This window comes from Helianthus annuus, chromosome 3 (genome assembly GCF_002127325.2).
Source record: "Helianthus annuus cultivar XRQ/B chromosome 3, HanXRQr2.0-SUNRISE, whole genome shotgun sequence".
In the NCBI taxonomy this organism is placed as follows: Eukaryota; Viridiplantae; Streptophyta; class Magnoliopsida; order Asterales; family Asteraceae; genus Helianthus; species Helianthus annuus.
Window position 1 is genome coordinate 156,870,160 of NC_035435.2, and position 18,688 is coordinate 156,888,847.

The 18,688-nt window shown below is 37.8% G+C and overlaps 1 protein-coding gene and 1 long non-coding RNA gene across 4 annotated transcripts; both read right to left on the reverse strand.

The window, feature by feature from the left end:
- Positions 1 to 2,160: 2,160 nt before the first annotated feature.
- Positions 2,161 to 10,716, reverse strand: LOC110930286. 3 transcript variants are annotated; one of them, XR_002587732.2, is made up of 4 exons: positions 10,582 to 10,716; positions 10,002 to 10,068; positions 3,172 to 3,238; positions 2,161 to 2,366 (listed from the first exon to the last, which is right to left on the reverse strand). It is a non-coding gene; the product is annotated as an uncharacterized LOC110930286 (long non-coding RNA). The 3 variants fall into 3 exon arrangements; XR_002587733.2 differs by lacking the exons at positions 10,002 to 10,068; positions 10,582 to 10,716 and adding an exon at positions 3,752 to 3,886; XR_002587734.2 differs by lacking the exons at positions 2,161 to 2,366; positions 3,172 to 3,238 and adding an exon at positions 8,991 to 9,196.
- A 1,812-nt stretch (positions 10,717 to 12,528) lies between these two features.
- LOC110930285 (bifunctional aspartokinase/homoserine dehydrogenase 1) lies at positions 12,529 to 18,292 on the reverse strand. Its single transcript, XM_022173575.2, has 12 exons — positions 18,054 to 18,292; positions 16,853 to 17,003; positions 16,032 to 16,097; positions 15,836 to 15,951; positions 15,654 to 15,707; positions 14,445 to 14,532; positions 14,243 to 14,335; positions 14,121 to 14,161; positions 13,945 to 13,998; positions 13,691 to 13,854; positions 12,914 to 12,983; positions 12,529 to 12,818 (listed from the first exon to the last, which is right to left on the reverse strand). The coding sequence occupies exons 1-12, from the start codon at positions 18,165 to 18,167 to the stop codon at positions 12,672 to 12,674; spliced, it is 1,158 nt and encodes a 385-aa protein (XP_022029267.1). The 5' UTR covers positions 18,168 to 18,292; the 3' UTR covers positions 12,529 to 12,671.
- Between the last annotated feature and the right edge of the window lie 396 nt (positions 18,293 to 18,688).

Below are 18,688 nucleotides of genomic sequence, written 5' to 3' on the forward strand. Positions count from 1 at the left end.
AAGTGCAAAATGCTTGGAGATGGCTTGAGTATTATAGGGAAGTGATTAGGGTTAGTGGTTGTGAGTATTGATGACAAGAAACACAAAACAAATCAAGAAAACACACGATAATCGACCCAATCAGCGACCAGATCAGACTGGTCTCGCATCAGCCGGCCTCGCGGCCCGCGAAGCAAGTGGGATGGTCGGCTCGCGGCCCGTGAGAGTCCGTGTTCGAGCCAAGGATTTGATTTTTGTACAAATTAACCCTTATACTTTCCATACTTGATGTTTTAAGAGGTTTTTATGGTATTTTATGCATATTAAACATAGTCAAAGGGGTAGAGGATCCTGTAAAAAGTGCTCAAAGTGTAAGAAGTGTATTATAACACTATATATAATACTATATAACACCATATAAACACCGTATAACAATATGTAACACCATATAATACTATATAACACTATGTAACACTATATATCATTATATAACAAATATAACACTATAGGTTGTCTGATAGCATGTCTATGATAAGATGTATAGTGTTATATTTGTTATATAATGTTATATAGTGTTATATGGTATTATATGGTGTTACATATTGTTATACGGTGTTTATATGGTGTTATATAGTATTATATATAGTGGTATAATACACTTCTCACACTTTAGGCCCTTTTTACACTATCCTTACCCTAGTCAAAGGTATGTTGCGTAAATTAATCATAACCAATTATAAAACGAGTAAAACATGTATATTTGTCAAGATTTAAGTGTCGAAATTGTGTAAATTGAGCATATAAGTCATATGTTTGCAAATTGATGCTTTTTGCACAAAGGATGAATAAAGCATCACATGCTTAATACTTTCAAGTGTGTGAACGAGTACGAAGCGTGTATAACATAAATATGAAGAAAATATGACTTTCATAATGATCTAAGCCTCGGATTTGACAACGATTACATCGAACGACGATTACAAGAATACAAAACTTCCGAAAATAGAAATTCATACACTGGTTTCTAATAAAGCATGAAAACGCAGGACGTTACAATTACGACTTAACCCCCCCCCCCCTCCCGGGCAACTTAGCTGCTAATTTTGCATTTATTTTCGTCTTTTTGCCTCAGACTCCAATGTCATTCTTGAACTTGATAGTGTTCTGTTTTCCTCGGTCCAAACACAAAAACAAAACCGAAACAAATTAGTGATTTAGTATCCAGATCAGATCAGAAACTGAAGAGCAACTGACCTGCAAGCATGTCGGTCCGAGCTCGGGCTTTCCGGGTCAGTTATTCGGTCTTATTCAAGCAAAGCCGAGAACTTGAAACCAAAAAATAACATATTTGCTACTGAAACAAAAAGTACATAATAGGTTTTTGTTTTACTTTATGAAAACCTAAATCAATGAATCGTGAACATTCATATTGATGCAAATATTTCAAGTTTACCACACTTTGGTGTCGGAAAATCCACATAGATATTTTCTTAAGTCGCCATAGGTTGTATATCCAAATATTAGCCGTTGTGCCAATCTGCTACCTCTCGAATAAATGTACACCTGAATTAAAAAAAAAGAAATAGGCCGTTAAGGTTGTAACTACAGTTGCAATACATGTTCGGGTCAAAACAGGTAAACTTTTAGTTGGAACCTACCTTGACACCAGAAGCATGCTATCTTTCAAAAGCATGAACAACGTCATCATAAACAACACCTTTTATTTCATTTTTCCCAAACCCGGTGCACCAAATGCAGGGGCGGATGTATGTGTGAACAAGGGGTAGCCTCCGCTACCGCTTGGTCGGAGAATTTTTGACGTTTTTAGTGTAAATTTTAGAAAAATTTAACGTTTTTTTCGATTTCGTTACCGCCTATTTATAAAACGTTACCGCTTGGTCGGAATCCTAGATCCGCCACTGACCAAATGTGACCCTGCATTATTGAGTTTTAAGAGCGTGGTCCAGACTCTTGATTGTAGGGTAAAAACCCTTTTAACCAAAAACACTCTTACAGTGTTAGGAATCAATGACAATTACGCAACTAATACATATTTAACGTGTCTTGCGGTTTATGTGTTAATGAAGAAAGAAGGACATTAGTTTTTGTTAGGCTTAGGTGTAAGACCCAGCTTATTTTACCAAATTTAATAACCTAAAAACCTTGCATTTAACGCCAAAATGACGACTTTACAAAAACTTTCATAGTTTAACCCAAAATTAACACAACCTTCGTGTATTGTTGTTACAAACCACATACAAGACAGTAACTACCATTAATTTACATAGTTTCTAACACAAAGTTTGGATGCGGAAGCGTTCTTGAAATGTGTGTGTTCGGTTCGATTCATTTGCTTGATCTTCATCCTTTTTCTTGGTACCTGAGAACTAACATTTAAAACAAGCATTAGTACTAACACTCTTGGTAATTACGTATTCGAATCAGGTCCGATCACGGATTCGAGAAAATGATCAAAACAACTTTTGTCAAACAGGGCTCCACCGTAATTTACGGTGTCACCGTAAATTACGGTGGCTTCTGGTCATTTGGGATCCACCGTAACACAGTAGAGACTCACCGTAAATAATTTCAGGCCACCGTAAATTACGGTACTACCGTAATTTACGGTAGACTCTGCACATCTCTTCCTTGTTTAAATTGCAGTTTTCTTGCTGATTCGCTATGAGTCGAAACAACACAAATTCGCATAAATTGCTGCGCGGCTGGGCTAGTACTTCATACTTGTTTTGGTTTATATCATTACTCAACTATTCTTGAGCGGGCATGCTTACGAAATCAACTTACACCCTAGATTACAAGACATAATATTTGGTTGTTTATACTATTTTCATGCATCGGATATGCACCTTAGCTCCTATATTAAGAACAAGATTTCTTAATTTGGGTATGGTGTTCGTTACACGGCATACTTATCATGTAATTCACGCATTGTGTAATAAGGTCATGCTTCATGCTTATTACCATAACTTGTTTGACCCGTTTGGGTGTTAAACTTACACACCATTTCGGATATGTAAGATTTCATGCATTTTCACTTGTTTTGACCCATTTACTTGTTTAAGGCACTAATCATATTCGTGACGTATTGGTAAATCTTGTTCGTCGTGTTTCAAAATTGACTATATAAAACTAACAATAAGGTATAATGTAACGAAACGATAAATTTCGTACCTTTAGAGCGCGCCTTTTCCTCGTGATTTCCCCTCGGCTTGTCCGCTAGAGGAACCGGACTCTTTGCCTAGAAAATTCAGTTTCACAACATGTTTAGAACTCTTTTCATGACCATAATCACATCATTATGGACCATTATCAAATCTGCGTTTTTATCCAAATTTTAACATTTAAGTCCTCACTTAGGCATTTCTACAAACACCTAGCGGGTCAGATTTTTCCACCTTCATAAACAAGTTCGTGGCTTTAAGATTTGCCATCAAATTTCACTATAATAGCAATTTTGCATACAATTAGTATCAATATCACTGGAATTACTTCTTATAATGAAATTTATACTAGGATTACACTCAAAATCCTAATATTCATCATCAACATACAAAACCCATAACTTAACATTTATGGATTCATGGAATTTTCCTGAATTAGGGCATGATTTCACCTATAGTTGTCTAGGTTTTAACCCTAGACACTATTTCATCTTTAATCTAACTAATTACTATCATGCATCAAATAAATTTCAGATTTTGCTAGATTCATGAGAATTTCAAGTAGTGAATTCTCACAAAATTTTACATACCTCTAGACCCTCTCGCGATGAGGAACACGATTCTAAGCTCGGATTTTGTTTTGGTTAGGATTTGAGCCTTCAATTTGCAAGAATTGGTGATGTTAGGGTTTTGGATATGGGGGTCGCCCCTTTTCTCTGCTTCTGTCGACCAGACCACCAATTTTTGGTGTGTTTGGTTTTGATTTTGTTACTATTAGTAATAAGAGTTTCATTTTTGACAAGTTTAGTCCCTTGACTACCATTTTCTCTAGTTTCAAGTATTTTAACCATAATATGAGTTATTTCTAGACTAGAACTTAACTAGGTTAAGTTCTTAATTGGTAATTTCTTGTTTATTAATTCCTTGAACTTTATAATATACGGGTTTACGTTTTTGGGGTGTTACAAGTCCACCCCCCTTAAAAAGGGGTTTCGTCCCCGAAACCGAATTACGTACCAAATAATGTAGGGTAGAGACGCCGCATCTCCTCTTCGGATTCCCAAGTAGTGTCTGACCCTTTTCTGTGGTCCCACTTAACCCTGACTTGATTTATCACTTTGTTCCTCAAGCTTTTCTCTTTACGATCTAAAATCACAATCGGTTTCACCGCATAGTTGAGACTGTTATCCACCTCGATATCATCGTAGTGGACATGAGTGGTCTCGTCGGCCAAACATTTCCGGAGATGTGATACGTGAAATGTGTTATGAATCCCACTCAATTCTTCGGGTAATTCAAGTCGATAAGCTACCTTACCAACTCGTTCAATGATTCTAAATGGCCCAATGAATCTCGGGCTCAACTTTCCCTTTTTTCGGAATCTAATAATACCCTTCCATGGGGAAACCTTTAGCATGACCATATCGCCAACTTGGAACTCGATTGGCCTATTTCTTTTGTCTGCGTATGCCTTTTGTCGGTCTTGAGCCGCCTTTAAATGTGTCCGAACTATGTCAATTTTCGCATTTGTAGCTCGGATTACATCAGTTGGTGCTAGCCCTCGCGGGCCCACCTCTCCCCAACATACCGGAGTCCGACACTTTCTACCATATAATAGCTCATACGGGGCCATTTTAATGCTCGCGTGATAGCTATTATTATACGCGAATTCGACCAAGGGTAAATGGACATCCCAACTACCCCCAAAGTCAATAATGCAAGCCCGTAGCATATCACCCAATGTTTGTATTGTTCTTTCGCTCTGCCCATCCGTTTGTGGATGGTAAGCAGTGCTAAGGAACAATTTGGTTCCCATCTGTTCTTGGAATTCACGCCAGAATTTCGAGGTAAACCGAGTATCTCTGTCTGATACAATGGATATCGGTACCCCATGCCTTGCTATGATTTCATTGGTGTATACCTCCGACATTTTCTCAGATGTATAGGTTTCACGAATCGGAATAAAGTGGGCGCTTTTAGTTAACGTATCCACGACCACCCAAATAGCGTCAAAACCACGACTTGTTTTAGGTAGTTTAGTCAATAGGTCCATCGTGATTTGCTCCCATTTCCAAACCGGAATTTCTAACGGTTGGAGCTTACCATACGGCTTTTGGTGTTCCGCTTTGACTTGTAGGCATGTCAAGCATTTTTCCACATATTTCACAGTGTCTCGCTTCATTCCAGGCCACCAATAGTTTTGCTTCAAGTCATGATACATTTTGGTCGCCCCCGGGTGAATGGAATAACGGGATTTATGAGCTTCATCAAGGAGAAGCTTCTTAACACCACATGTGTTGGGGACCCAGATTCTATTAAAACGAGTTCTTAGGCCGTGACTGCCCACTTCAAGGTCTTTAACTTGACCAATAATTCTTTCCTTTTTCCAGTTTGCCGCCTTTACAGCTTCATCTTGTGCTTCTCGAATTCGTTCTAGTAAACTTGAAGTCACAACCAGTTGCATTGATCGTACCCGTATCGGGGCATAATCTGTTTTGCGACTCAGCGCATCGGCAACTACATTGGCCTTACCGGGGTGGTAATGTATTTCGCAGTCATAGTCCTTGACGGTTTCTAACCACCGCCTTTGCCGCATGTTTAATTCCTTCTGGTCGAAGAAATATTTCAAGCTTTTATGGTCGGTAAAGATTGTAAACTTTACTCCGTACAAGTAATGTCTCCATATCTTTAAGGCAAACACCACCGCCGCCAATTCTAAGTCGTGAACCGGATATTTATTTTCATGAATCTTCAATTGCCTTGAGGCATAGGCGATAACCTTGCCTCGTTGCATTAACACGCATCCGAGCCCCAATTGAGAAGCGTCCGAGTAAACCACCATGTCTTCAGTCCCTTCCGGTAAGGTCAGTACCGGAGCGTGGGTCAACTTTTCCTTGAGTGTTTGGAAAGCTTCCTCTTGCTTAATGCCCCACACAAACTTTTCCTCCTTACGAGTTAATTTGGTCAAGGGTAAGGCAATTTTGGAGAAATCCTGTATGAATCTCCGATAATATCCCGCAAGCCCTAAAAAGCTTCGGATTTCCGAGGGATTTCTTGGAGGGCTCCATTTTGTCACAGCTTCTATCTTTGACGGATCTACTAGTACTCCATCAGCACTAATAAGATGCCCAAGAAACTGTACTTCCCGTAACCAGAAAGCACACTTCGTGAATTTTGCATACAGCTTCTCTCGTCTAAGTGTGTCTAATATCTCCCGCAAATGACACACGTGCTCGGCTTCACTCTTTGAATATACCAGAATGTCGTCGATAAATACAATTACCGACTTATCTAGCATGGGTTTGCAAACCCGGTTCATGAGGTCCATGAAAGCCGCGGGCGCATTGGTCAATCCGAAAGGCATTACGAGGAATTCATAATGCCCGTACCTCGTACGGAAAGCCGTTTTGGGTACGTCCTCCTCCTTGACTTTCAATTGGTGATAACCGGATCGGAGATCAATTTTGGAAAACCAACTTGCTCTTTGCAGTTGGTCGAATAAATCGTCGATTCTTGGAAGTGGGTATCGATTCTTCACCGTGAGTTTGTTTAACTCCCGGTAATCGATACACATGCGCATACTGCCATCTTTCTTTTTCACGAATAAGACTGGTGCGCCCCACGGAGACACACTCGGTCGGATAAATCCCTTGTCAAGAAATTCCTGAATTTGAGACATCAATTCTTGTAACTCCGACGGTGCAAGTCGGTATGGCGCCTTGGCCACGGGTTTCGCGCCCGGAATCAACTCGATTCCGAACTCTACCTCCCGTTCTGGCGGTATCCCCGGTAGTTCTTCCGGAAACACGTCTTCATAATCTCGCACGACTGGTACATCCCCAATTTTGAGGAGTTCCTTTTTCGTTTCGCTCGCATATACCATAAAGGCCTTGCATCCATGTTTCATGAGTTTGCGAGCTTCTAGCATTGAGCATATCACCGGGTTACCTCCCTTTTCTCCATATATTGTAACTTGCTTTCCGCTAGGAGAAGTTAGTTTTATTTCCTTTCGGAAACAAACCACTTTTGCGTGGTAACGGGATAGCCAATCCATTCCCACTACCACTTGGAATTCTCCCATCGACATCGGGATCAAGTCTATTGCATATTCCTCGTCATCAATATTCATCGTGCAGTTTTTACATACATCACAGACAATAAAGCTTTTATTATTACCTATCTCTACCTCTAAAGGCATAGGCAATTTTGTTAGAGCAAATGAGGGGTGTCGAATAAACCCATATGAAACAAAGGATTTATTCGCACCAGTATCAAATAACACACGTGCGGGAATTGAATTTATAGTGAATATACCTGAGACCACGTCAGGTTCGACCTTTGCTTCAGCAGCGGTCAATTGAAAGGATCTTGCTTTGGCTTTTGCGGCTTCACCTTTTGAATCTTGCCCTTCACTCTTTCCCGCCAATTCTGGGCACTCTGATCTTTTGTGACCCGTTCGGTAACAGTTATAACAAACGGTCACTTTTTCCGGGCATGATATAGCCATATGTCCCGTTTTTCGACATATAGGACATGGCTTATCCTTGAAGCGACATTCACCTTTGTGATTCTTGCCGCAGATTTTGCAACTTGGCGTACCGCTCTTTGCGTCTGATTTCTTTGATGTCTCATTCGTTCTTGCCTTCTTGGTAGGGCTTGGATTTATATCCTGTGCCCTTCGTTCACCCCGCTCTATACTCTTCTTCAACTCAATCTCCCTTTCCCGAGCAGCATTGACAATCTCGGTAAGGGTCTCATACTTTGAAGGGGTTATGAACTCCCTATATTCAGCGCTCAGCATGTTATGGTAGTAATAGACTTTCTGTTCTTCGTTCGTGATCAGATCATCACAGAACTTCATTTTGTCCATAAACACCCCCGTGATCTTGTCTATGGATTCACCCTTGTGTCTGAGTTGCATGAACTCTTCCTTAATCTTGTTTATAACCGCTTTGGGGCTATGGTGTTTAAGAAACGGCGTCTTAAACTCCTCCCACGTCATGGCCTTAGCCGCTTCGTTTCCAATCTCTTTCTTCTTGTTATCCCACCAATCCTTCGCTTGACCTCTTAATTGACCCGTACCATAAGCTACGTAGTCATTTTCATCACAATGTGTTCTCTCGAACACTCCCTCGATATCGCCTATCCATCGCTGACACACGATTGGATCAACTTCCCCATTATAGATAGGCGGTTTACAAGCTATGAATTCCTTGTATGAACAAGGTTTTCGTTCCCCGGATTTTTCCTTTGCTAGATTTGAATTATCTTCCAGCTTCTTGATTCTTTCTTCTACCACTGATAAAACCGTATTTTGGATTTTATCAATGAAATTCGACAAGCTGTTTTCGATCGCCTTTCCAACTTCTTCGGCAATCACTATTCTCATCTGTTCGGTGACTCTTGGCACCGCATCTCCGTCACCTCCGCTTGCCATCTTTGATACTGAAATGTTTACATATATCGTTAAACATTTCATTTGTAATACATGTTTTACTTGTTTTAATTTGATCAAGTTCGCAACTTGACTCAATCATTCTTGTCTCATGCTTTTCTCGTGTTTGAGTGTGCTTACACACTCTTGATTCTATTATTCTTGTTTCATGCTTTTCTCGTGTTTGAGTGTGCTTACACACTCTTTTCCATGTATATTCGTTTGTGAATTATTTCTATACTTCTAAATTCTACTTAAGCAATAACTCTTACCGGATGTTGATCAAGCTTGAACCGAACACTTATTGGCAACCTTAAGCTCTGATTACCAACTTGTAAGACCCAGCTTATTTTACCAAATTTAATAACCTAAAAACCTTGCATTTAACGCCAAAATGACGACTTTACAAAAACTTTCATAGTTTAACCCAAAATTAACACAACCTTCGTGTATTGTTGTTACAAACCACATACAAGACAGTAACTACCATTAATTTACATAGTTTCTAACACAAAGTTTGGATGCGGAAGCGTTCTTGAAATGTGTGTGTTCGGTTCGATTCATTTGCTTGATCTTCATCCTTTTTCTTGGTACCTGAGAACTAACATTTAAAACAAGCATTAGTACTAACACTCTTGGTAATTACGTATTCGAATCAGGTCCGATCACGGATTCGAGAAAATGATCAAAACAACTTTTGTCAAACAGGGCTCCACCGTAATTTACGGTGTCACCGTAAATTACGGTGGCTTCTGGTCATTTGGGATCCACCGTAACACAGTAGAGACTCACCGTAAATAATTTCAGGCCACCGTAAATTACGGTACTACCGTAATTTACGGTAGACTCTGCACATCTCTTCCTTGTTTAAATTGCAGTTTTCTTGCTGATTCGCTATGAGTCGAAACAACACAAATTCGCATAAATTGCTGCGCGGCTGGGCTAGTACTTCATACTTGTTTTGGTTTATATCATTACTCAACTATTCTTGAGCGGGCATGCTTACGAAATCAACTTACACCCTAGATTACAAGACATAATATTTGGTTGTTTATACTATTTTCATGCATCGGATATGCACCTTAGCTCCTATATTAAGAACAAGATTTCTTAATTTGGGTATGGTGTTCGTTACACGACATACTTATCATGTAATTCACGCATTGTGTAATAAGGTCATGCTTCATGCTTATTACCATAACTTGTTTGACCCGTTTGGGTGTTAAACTTACACACCATTTCGGATATGTAAGATTTCATGCATTTTCACTTGTTTTGACCCATTTACTTGTTTAAGGCACTAATCATATTCGTGACGTATTGGTAAATCTTGTTCGTCGTGTTTCAAAATTGACTATATAAAACTAACAATAAGGTATAATGTAACGAAACGATAAATTTCGTACCTTTAGAGCGCGCCTTTTCCTCGTGATTTCCCCTCGGCTTGTCCGCTAGAGGAACCGGACTCTTTGCCTAGAAAATTCAGTTTCACAACATGTTTAGAACTCTTTTCATGACCATAATCACATCATTATGGACCATTATCAAATCTGCGTTTTTATCCAAATTTTAACATTTAAGTCCTCACTTAGGCATTTCTACAAACACCTAGCGGGTCAGATTTTTCCACCTTCATAAACAAGTTCGTGGCTTTAAGATTTGCCATCAAATTTCACTATAATAGCAATTTTGCATACAATTAGTATCAATATCACTGGAATTACTTCTTATAATGAAATTTATACTAGGATTACACTCAAAATCCTAATATTCATCATCAACATACAAAACCCATAACTTAACATTTATGGATTCATGGAATTTTCCTGAATTAGGGCATGATTTCACCTATAGTTGTCTAGGTTTTAACCCTAGACACTATTTCATCTTTAATCTAACTAATTACTATCATGCATCAAATAAATTTCAGATTTTGCTAGATTCATGAGAATTTCAAGTAGTGAATTCTCACAAAATTTTACATACCTCTAGACCCTCTCGCGATGAGGAACACGATTCTAAGCTCGGATTTTGTTTTGGTTAGGATTTGAGCCTTCAATTTGCAAGAATTGGTGATGTTAGGGTTTTGGATATGGGGGTCGCCCCTTTTCTCTGCTTCTGTCGACCAGACCACCAATTTTTGGTGTGTTTGGTTTTGATTTTGTTACTATTAGTAATAAGAGTTTCATTTTTGACAAGTTTAGTCCCTTGACTACCATTTTCTCTAGTTTCAAGTATTTTAACCATAATATGAGTTATTTCTAGACTAGAACTTAACTAGGTTAAGTTCTTAATTGGTAATTTCTTGTTTATTAATTCCTTGAACTTTATAATATACGGGTTTACGTTTTTGGGGTGTTACATTAGGTGGTTGAGTAGATGGATGTTAAGTAGAAGGAATTTGAAATGGAGTTGTCTAGGAAGAAAATAAAGGATAAATTGTAAAAATCAATAAAGTATACATAAACAATCTCGTGATGTTAAAGCCCATGGGTTTATAGCCTAGTGATATCTTAGAGGTGGATAAGGCTCTGTGACCAATATGTTATGGGTTCGATTCCCACAAAAGGGGTTTTTCCCACAATTATTGGGTTTCATCCTGAATTGGTTTATATGCATTATGCCTAGTGGGGATGGATATGATCAGGTGGTCCGCTGATGGCACGATGATACTCCAGTAGTCTGTCAGTGATCCAAATTTGCCATTAGAAAAAGTAATATTAAATGCAAATGAATTGTTTGAATAAGAAATTGTAGGCCAATTGAAAAGAGCTTATAAATATACAAAAATGGTTGGTGTAGAAATTTTAGAAGTCGTGCATCATTAAAGTGGCGTAAATAATACAAGGTTAAAAGTGTTATTCAAAGAACTAGGTAGGTGTGGTGTACATTTGCTAATTGCTAGTGTTAAATGTTTATCTTCTTTCATCTTCTATGATTTCTTACCCCTTTAATTGTACTTTCTTAACATATATGATATAGGTTAATTTTTAATTTTTTTTCTGAATGATTTGGTTTTACTAGTTTTTAAGTAGGGATGTCCATCGATTCTGAATCTAAAAAATGAACTCGAAAGGCGAAATCCAAAACATTCGGGGTAGGTAATTGGACACATATATATGTTATTAGTTCTATTTAAATTAAAATTTAAAGGTACGAGACATGTACGGTGTCAGGTGATACGTGACATAATTACCTGAAACATACATATGCAGTTACCTTAACCCTACTTAGTAAACATTTTACCTTTGCCTTTATTTTCATTTATCCTTGGGTAATGATGTCATGTATATTTTTTTACATTTCTGTTCTTTAGGTAATAACATGTTAAAATTCTAAAACATTAAAAATTGTAATTGAGAATCCATTGGATAATTTTTAAGAAGCTAAGTAAAGTATATACATTGTTTGATTGGCAGTGGCGGACCCAGAATTTTATTTCAATGAGGTCCATTTTCTGGTCGGTCATCGTTCGGGTCGAGTTAAAGTGAGGTTTGAACTAGATTTAAAAAAAAAATAAAAAAATGGGCTTATCAAGGATTGGACCCATGACCTCTTGGTGGAAAAGGGAGAGATTTACCACTACACCAGCTTTCTTTTTATTTTTATGGTGTCCACCTAATTGTATTTATGGGGTCCATATACAATTTAATACACCGAATCTACTATTTTTTTTTTAAAGATTGGGGTCCGGGGACCCCGGTGGCACCAATGTGGGTCCGCCCCTGCTGACTGGTAATAAGTAATGGGATACCTGACGAGTATGAGACCGACATTGGGACACGGTTTTATTACCAGATATTAAATTGGGGTTACCAATACTAGTCCCATTATTATCCCTATTTTTATGATGGTATAGTGAAACTTATTATCAATAATTTTAAACTTATAAACTTTCTCTTTGTTTTTATTTATAGTCATGCATCATTCAAGTGGAAAAAAATATCAGATGAGAAGTGTTATTTAAGAAACAAAGGGGTCTGTCTCTGTCATCTGTATAGTAAAGATTCTGTTTCAAGAATAACTCTCTTAACTTAAAACACAGTAGCATGAAATGAGATCAACAAACTGCCAAATCATTTCCCTGTGTTTGTAAATGGAAACTGATCCTGCAGATCAATGATGTCAGCAAGAACACCAGCCGCTGTAGTATCATTGCCTGCTCCTGCACCTTGAATCACCAACGGGTTCGGGGGCTCATAACACCGACTGCATATCTCCACCTGCAGTTACATTTTCGCCGACTTATTGATACAGTCGCAATAAAAAAAGTTCATTGAAAGTTTTAACGGAGTTGTAACAATGTAAGAACTTTTACCACATTGTCGCTTCCTTTCAACCTGCCCAAAGCTGAATCTTTTGGGACTTCATGAATTCCAATAACGCACCTATTACAAAATCCAAAAAATATAAATCATTCTCCAATTGATCATAAACCGAATATATGAATGGAAAGATACGAATTTGCCACTTTCAAGCCAGTTACTTATGAATAGGCTACTTTTGGGTTACTTTGAATCTCAAACGGGTCAAATATAAAGCTTAAAATACAAAAGGATCTTAACGTGCGACAGTACGCGACCACCAATATAATGTGCGTAATTATGCAAATAACGTGCGTAATTAGGGTTAACCCAACCCATGTGTAATTATGCAAATAACGTGCATAATGGTTTAACCCAACCCATGCATAATTATGAAAATAACGTGCGTAATTATGCAAAGTTAATTACTATTGTGCCACCGCGTTCAATTGAAGGCCTAGATTAGATCAGATGTGCGGTTGAGATGCTCGCGTACGCATCGCACGATAAGGTGGTCTTGTACATTAACCAGATATATATACACATATATAGTAAAGGGATGGGTCAATAAATAGGCTGAATGCCTGAACAGATCGAATGTCTGCCGAAATGTATTTTTAATGCATACAAGCTCCAAGATCGCTTTACTGAAATATTCGTATTATTATTGTAACAATATTGTTGTAATTGATAATAAATGCATGAATAATCTATATAAAAAAAAAAGAAAAAATATTGCATTTTCAGGTCAATCCGGTCCGTTTCAATCCATACTAAAAAATGAACCTTACGTTGAGTTCTGTAGGATGCAAACATAGCGCAAAACTTTCCCATCTGAAGAAGCTTTCTTGACTCTTTCTTTAATGTCATTATCCAGCAATGGCAGGCCATTTGCTAAAAAGTCTTCGAGGGTCATCGTGCCGGGCCCCATTTTATCAGGGTACAAGCTTTCAATCTTTGAAAAGATACAGACGTCATTAGTGAAGACCGAAGAACTTTAATAATACATTCAAGCAAACATGAACATGATCACGCAAAAACCTACCTTTATCGTATTCATGTCAATACGTTGGCCGAGAAGTCGTGCAAGGATCAAACCCTGTTCAACATAAAAAATAGAAATATAAAAGTATAAAACACATGGAATGATTACAAAAATTTGTTCGTTAATAGATTACAAAAATTTTAAATATTATGCAGAAGTAGGGATGAGATAAAGACCTTTCGTGCAACATCCATACCACTGAGATCGTCACGAGGATCTGAAAAACAGAAATTTAAAATAAATTAAATTTTACATGTCTAATAAATCTAATAGATCTAACTTTACAATAAATTTTGACCTGGTTCAGTATAGCCGAGGTCTTTAGCAGCTTTAACAACTTCACTGAACGGTTTTCCATTTTCTACCTCGCTCATTACATAGCCCAACGTACCTATTTTTGGGTCCGAAAAGAGATGTTAAAATATTCATTAATGTTGTCGGTAATCACAGTTAGAGCAATGCTAACAAATGTAAGTTATTAAGTGTTCTAGTTTCATTACCACTCAAGCTGCCAACTATTGATGTCACTTCGTCTCCGGATGAAATAATACGGTTTAATGATGCTATAACGGGGAGGCCAGCACCAACCTAATTACCATATAAAAGAGAAAATGCAGGTAAAGGATAGGAATGTATATCGACAGTCAGCCACATTAGGGGTACGCGTTGAAACGGGTCACTTTTTAGTATGGTTGAAACAGGCTGGGCTGGTTGACCCGCAAACCTTTTTTAATCTATTTTTATATATTTTGAGTAAAATGCCATTTTCTTCCCTGATGTTTGGCTAGTTTTGCGACTTTCGTCCAAAGGTTTGTTTTTCGGTTTTTCCGCATTTGGATCCAAAAGGTTTAAAATCTTGCCATTTTCATACAGCTCGTTAACTCCATCCATTTTTCTCCGTTAAGTCAGGGGTTTTTTTCGTCTTTTTTTTTTCTGTTAAGGGTATTTTGAATACTTGTACATTACGCAAAATGCTTGTACATAAAGTGAAAAACACCAAATTGCCCTTTAAATTAACAAAAAAGACGGAAATACCCTGACTTAACGGAGAAAAATGGATGGAGTTAACGAGCCAGATGAAAATGGTAAGATTTCAAACCTCTTGGATTCAGATGCGGAAAACAAACCTTTGGACGAAAGTCGCAAAACTGACCAAATCTCAGGGATGAAAACGGCTACATTTGTTTGTATGAATTAAAAATATACATTGGACGAATTTCAACTTGTTTGGTTGACCGCTTTTAACTAAAGAAGTTATTGACCCGTTTCAGATAAAACACAACCTAAATAGATACATTCATAAGTAAACAGGTCAACATTGTCAAGACTAATTAATAAAAGAGTAAATTGATAAAATCGTCCCTGAGGTTTGGGCATGTTTGCCAGTTTCATCTAAAACAACTTTTTTGTACCAAATAGTCCTTCACTTTTGGGATTTTTTGCCATTTTCATCCAAACGCTAGATTTGTTTTATTTTTTTCTGTCAAACATTTGGATTAAAATGACAAAAATTCCCAAATCTCAGGGACGATTTTGACAAAAAGTTAAGACATTTGGATGAAAATGGCAAAAAATCTCAAAAGTGAAGGACAATGTGGTACAAAAAGTTGTTTTGGATGACACTGGCAAACATGCCCAAACCTCAGGGACGATTTTAGCAATTTACTCTTAATAAAATCAGCTGTAGAACACAAAATAGCACTACTTACAGTTGATTCATGCCTAATGCGACGCGTTTGTAAAAACAATTGGTCAAATTCTTCCTGCAAAAAGCCAAAATTCAATAGTCAAATGGTTGCTTTGACCAGTTCTCATTTCATACTGGTTGGTCAAAGTCAGGAGGCAATTTATCACTGAACCAGTAAGAGCAAAATGTTAAGGGACAATTTACCATTGGACCAGTAAGCGGTTTCTTATTGGCAAGCACAGTGCAGCATCCTAATTTTACTGTTTGAGTAATAACCTCAATGGTCTCTGAACTTGCAGAGCAATCAACAAGTACAAAACCTGAATAATAAATTCGAATAAGTAACAATAATGCATATATAATATTAGATACCAAATAATTCGCTAACTACTCAATTTACCTAGACGAGCGGCAATGTCAGTGAGTTTTCTCCTGAATTCGGAGTATGGAGAAGCTTCACATTTACCTATAGAAGCAATTAAAAGAAGAAATATTTGGATCAAATGGAACAAACTGTATAATATATAATGCATGCTAAAAGCAATATTAAACTTGTGTAGATACACTAAGGGGGCGTTTGGTTCGCGGAATGATTTGGAATTGGAATTTGTATAGGAATTAGAATTTGAAGGAATTGGATTTGGAATTTAAACATTCCAATTGGAATTGGAATTTGTTTGAATTGGAATCTCAATTCCATTTTTGTTGTGTTTGGTTCCGGTAACGGCACGGGTCGAAGCGGTTCGATTCGAAACAATACGGGTCGAAACGGTACGCGTCGAAACGGTTCGCGTCAAAATGGTTCGATTCGAAACGGTACGGGTCGAAACGGTTCGCGTCGAAACCGTTCGCGTCGAAACGGTACGAGTCAAAACTGTTCGCGTCGAAACGGTACGGGTCAAAACGGTTCGGATTGAAACGGTACGGGTTGAAACGGTGCGGGTCGAAATGGTCGAAGATTCCAATGAATTTACTTTAATTCCTTCACATATAGGAAGGATTTTGAATTCCTTTAATTATAGGAATTTGAAGGAATTCATGCCAAATTCCAATTCCAATTCCATTGTCAACCAAACACATGAAGATCGGAATTGGGATTCCAATTCCATCAAATTCTCTGAACCAAACATCTTAAGAGATGGAATTCAAATTCCAATTCCCTTAAATTCCATTGAATTCCTGTGAACCAAACGCCCCTTAAGAAAACGTAATTGGAATTACCAGAGTTGACACACTTTTCGAGGGACAATCTATCTGATTTGGTCTTGCAAATGTTAATCAAAAGGGCATCATCAAACTCTGTAGATAACACATCTGGTGTAACCAGAACCGTTTTGCTATCACATACACCCACAACTCTCAAATGAATTCCCTGTCACACACGTTACACGTATGACTTAATTAGGCGTGTATGTGTATAACTCATAAGCAATGCCTTTCAATGCACTTGAAAGTACTAAATACAAGAAATGTGTATCACAAACACTTATACGATTGATTTTGCGTGACTTGTAAACGAACCGAACGGGGCTTGTTTGTGTTTGTTCGTTTAACTCTAACGGAAGAAATAAACGAACACAGACACTTGAACCAACAGATTTTCTTGTTTGTGTTTGTTCGTTAAGAAAATGAAAGTGTTCATGTTCGTTCGCTAATATTCTAAACGAATGGTTCACGAACATAAACGAACAAGACATAAACCAACACGGCAACACAAGTTAAAAGTAAACATGAGTATCTAAATTAAAGTCTAAAATATCATCATCATCTTTACATCAAACATTTCAAAATTAAACAAATATATCTAAACAAGGGGTTCTAAAATATGAAATTCATCTTTTATTTAAATTAACACCAGTAATAAATAAATTTGATTGAATATTTAAATGAACATAACAGAATGAACCAATATAAATGAACGAACATAAATGAACATAAACAAACGTTCATAAACGTAATGAACGAACTGGACGTTGGATCACGTTCGTTTGTTTAACTATGGACAAAAAATTGTGTTCACGTCCGTTCGTTTATCAAATGAAAGAACATAAACGAACTATTAACTAGACGTTCAGTTTTCACGAACTATTAACTAGACGTTCAGTTCATTTACACGCCTATGCTGACACATTAACAAAGAAATGATAAGAGACCGCATTGATTTGCAAGTCAAAAATAAGTTTGACCTCAAAAGTCAAAGTGCAAATGTCGTATTAAAATCCAGTAACTCAATCAAATAACACATAGGGTTCTAATTTATCAGCGTTTTCGAAACCTCAACATCAAATGAATCGGAATCAACTAACTTACTATCATAAAATTCACAATACATCTCGAAATATAATGCAGTTAATCGATGCTATTTGCTAATCGCATGATTGACGAAGGTGAAGTAGTAAAGATGAAATTAGGGGTGGTGTACCATGTTAGCGTGAAGGGTGCGACAATGGACTATGTGTTGGAGGAGTTGCCTCCCAACGCCTCCGCAGCCCATCAGAATGATCGGAATATTCTTCATTTCACGGTGGCGCTCCATCGGACTCTGCTTTGCGGCGTTATGAGACTCTGATTTTTAACTCCGGTTTGTGTGAAACTTAACCATACTTTCACAGTGTGGTTTTAACTACACCCTAGCAATTAACTACTTTCACCGTATTGTTTAACCTGTTGTTTCAAGTGATTAGGTTCGATTTTTGTCCCCGTCATTTGTTTGGGCGGCACCTGATGATGATAGAAGATTAGGCGAGTAAGCGGCGATCGCTGGTTCGATTCTTGAACTGAGCGGGTTTTACTCCACCGCAGCGTCGTGCCTTCGGGTGAGTGTTTATGTGCTTCGTCCCTAGGTGAGGGTTTAACCGGGTTCGGAGGCGAGTGTACTCCGATGTGATGAATTTCGTCGGCAACTCATTTAGATGATTCGTTGGCCGTTAAAATATTAAAATGATAATTAAAAAAGGAAAGTGTGTGATAAGTCGTTAAAAGATGTGTCCACTCACCTCACTAGTCACTCTTGTTAGTGGGCTAGCCGGCTTTCACTCCCTCTTTGAATCAAGTATT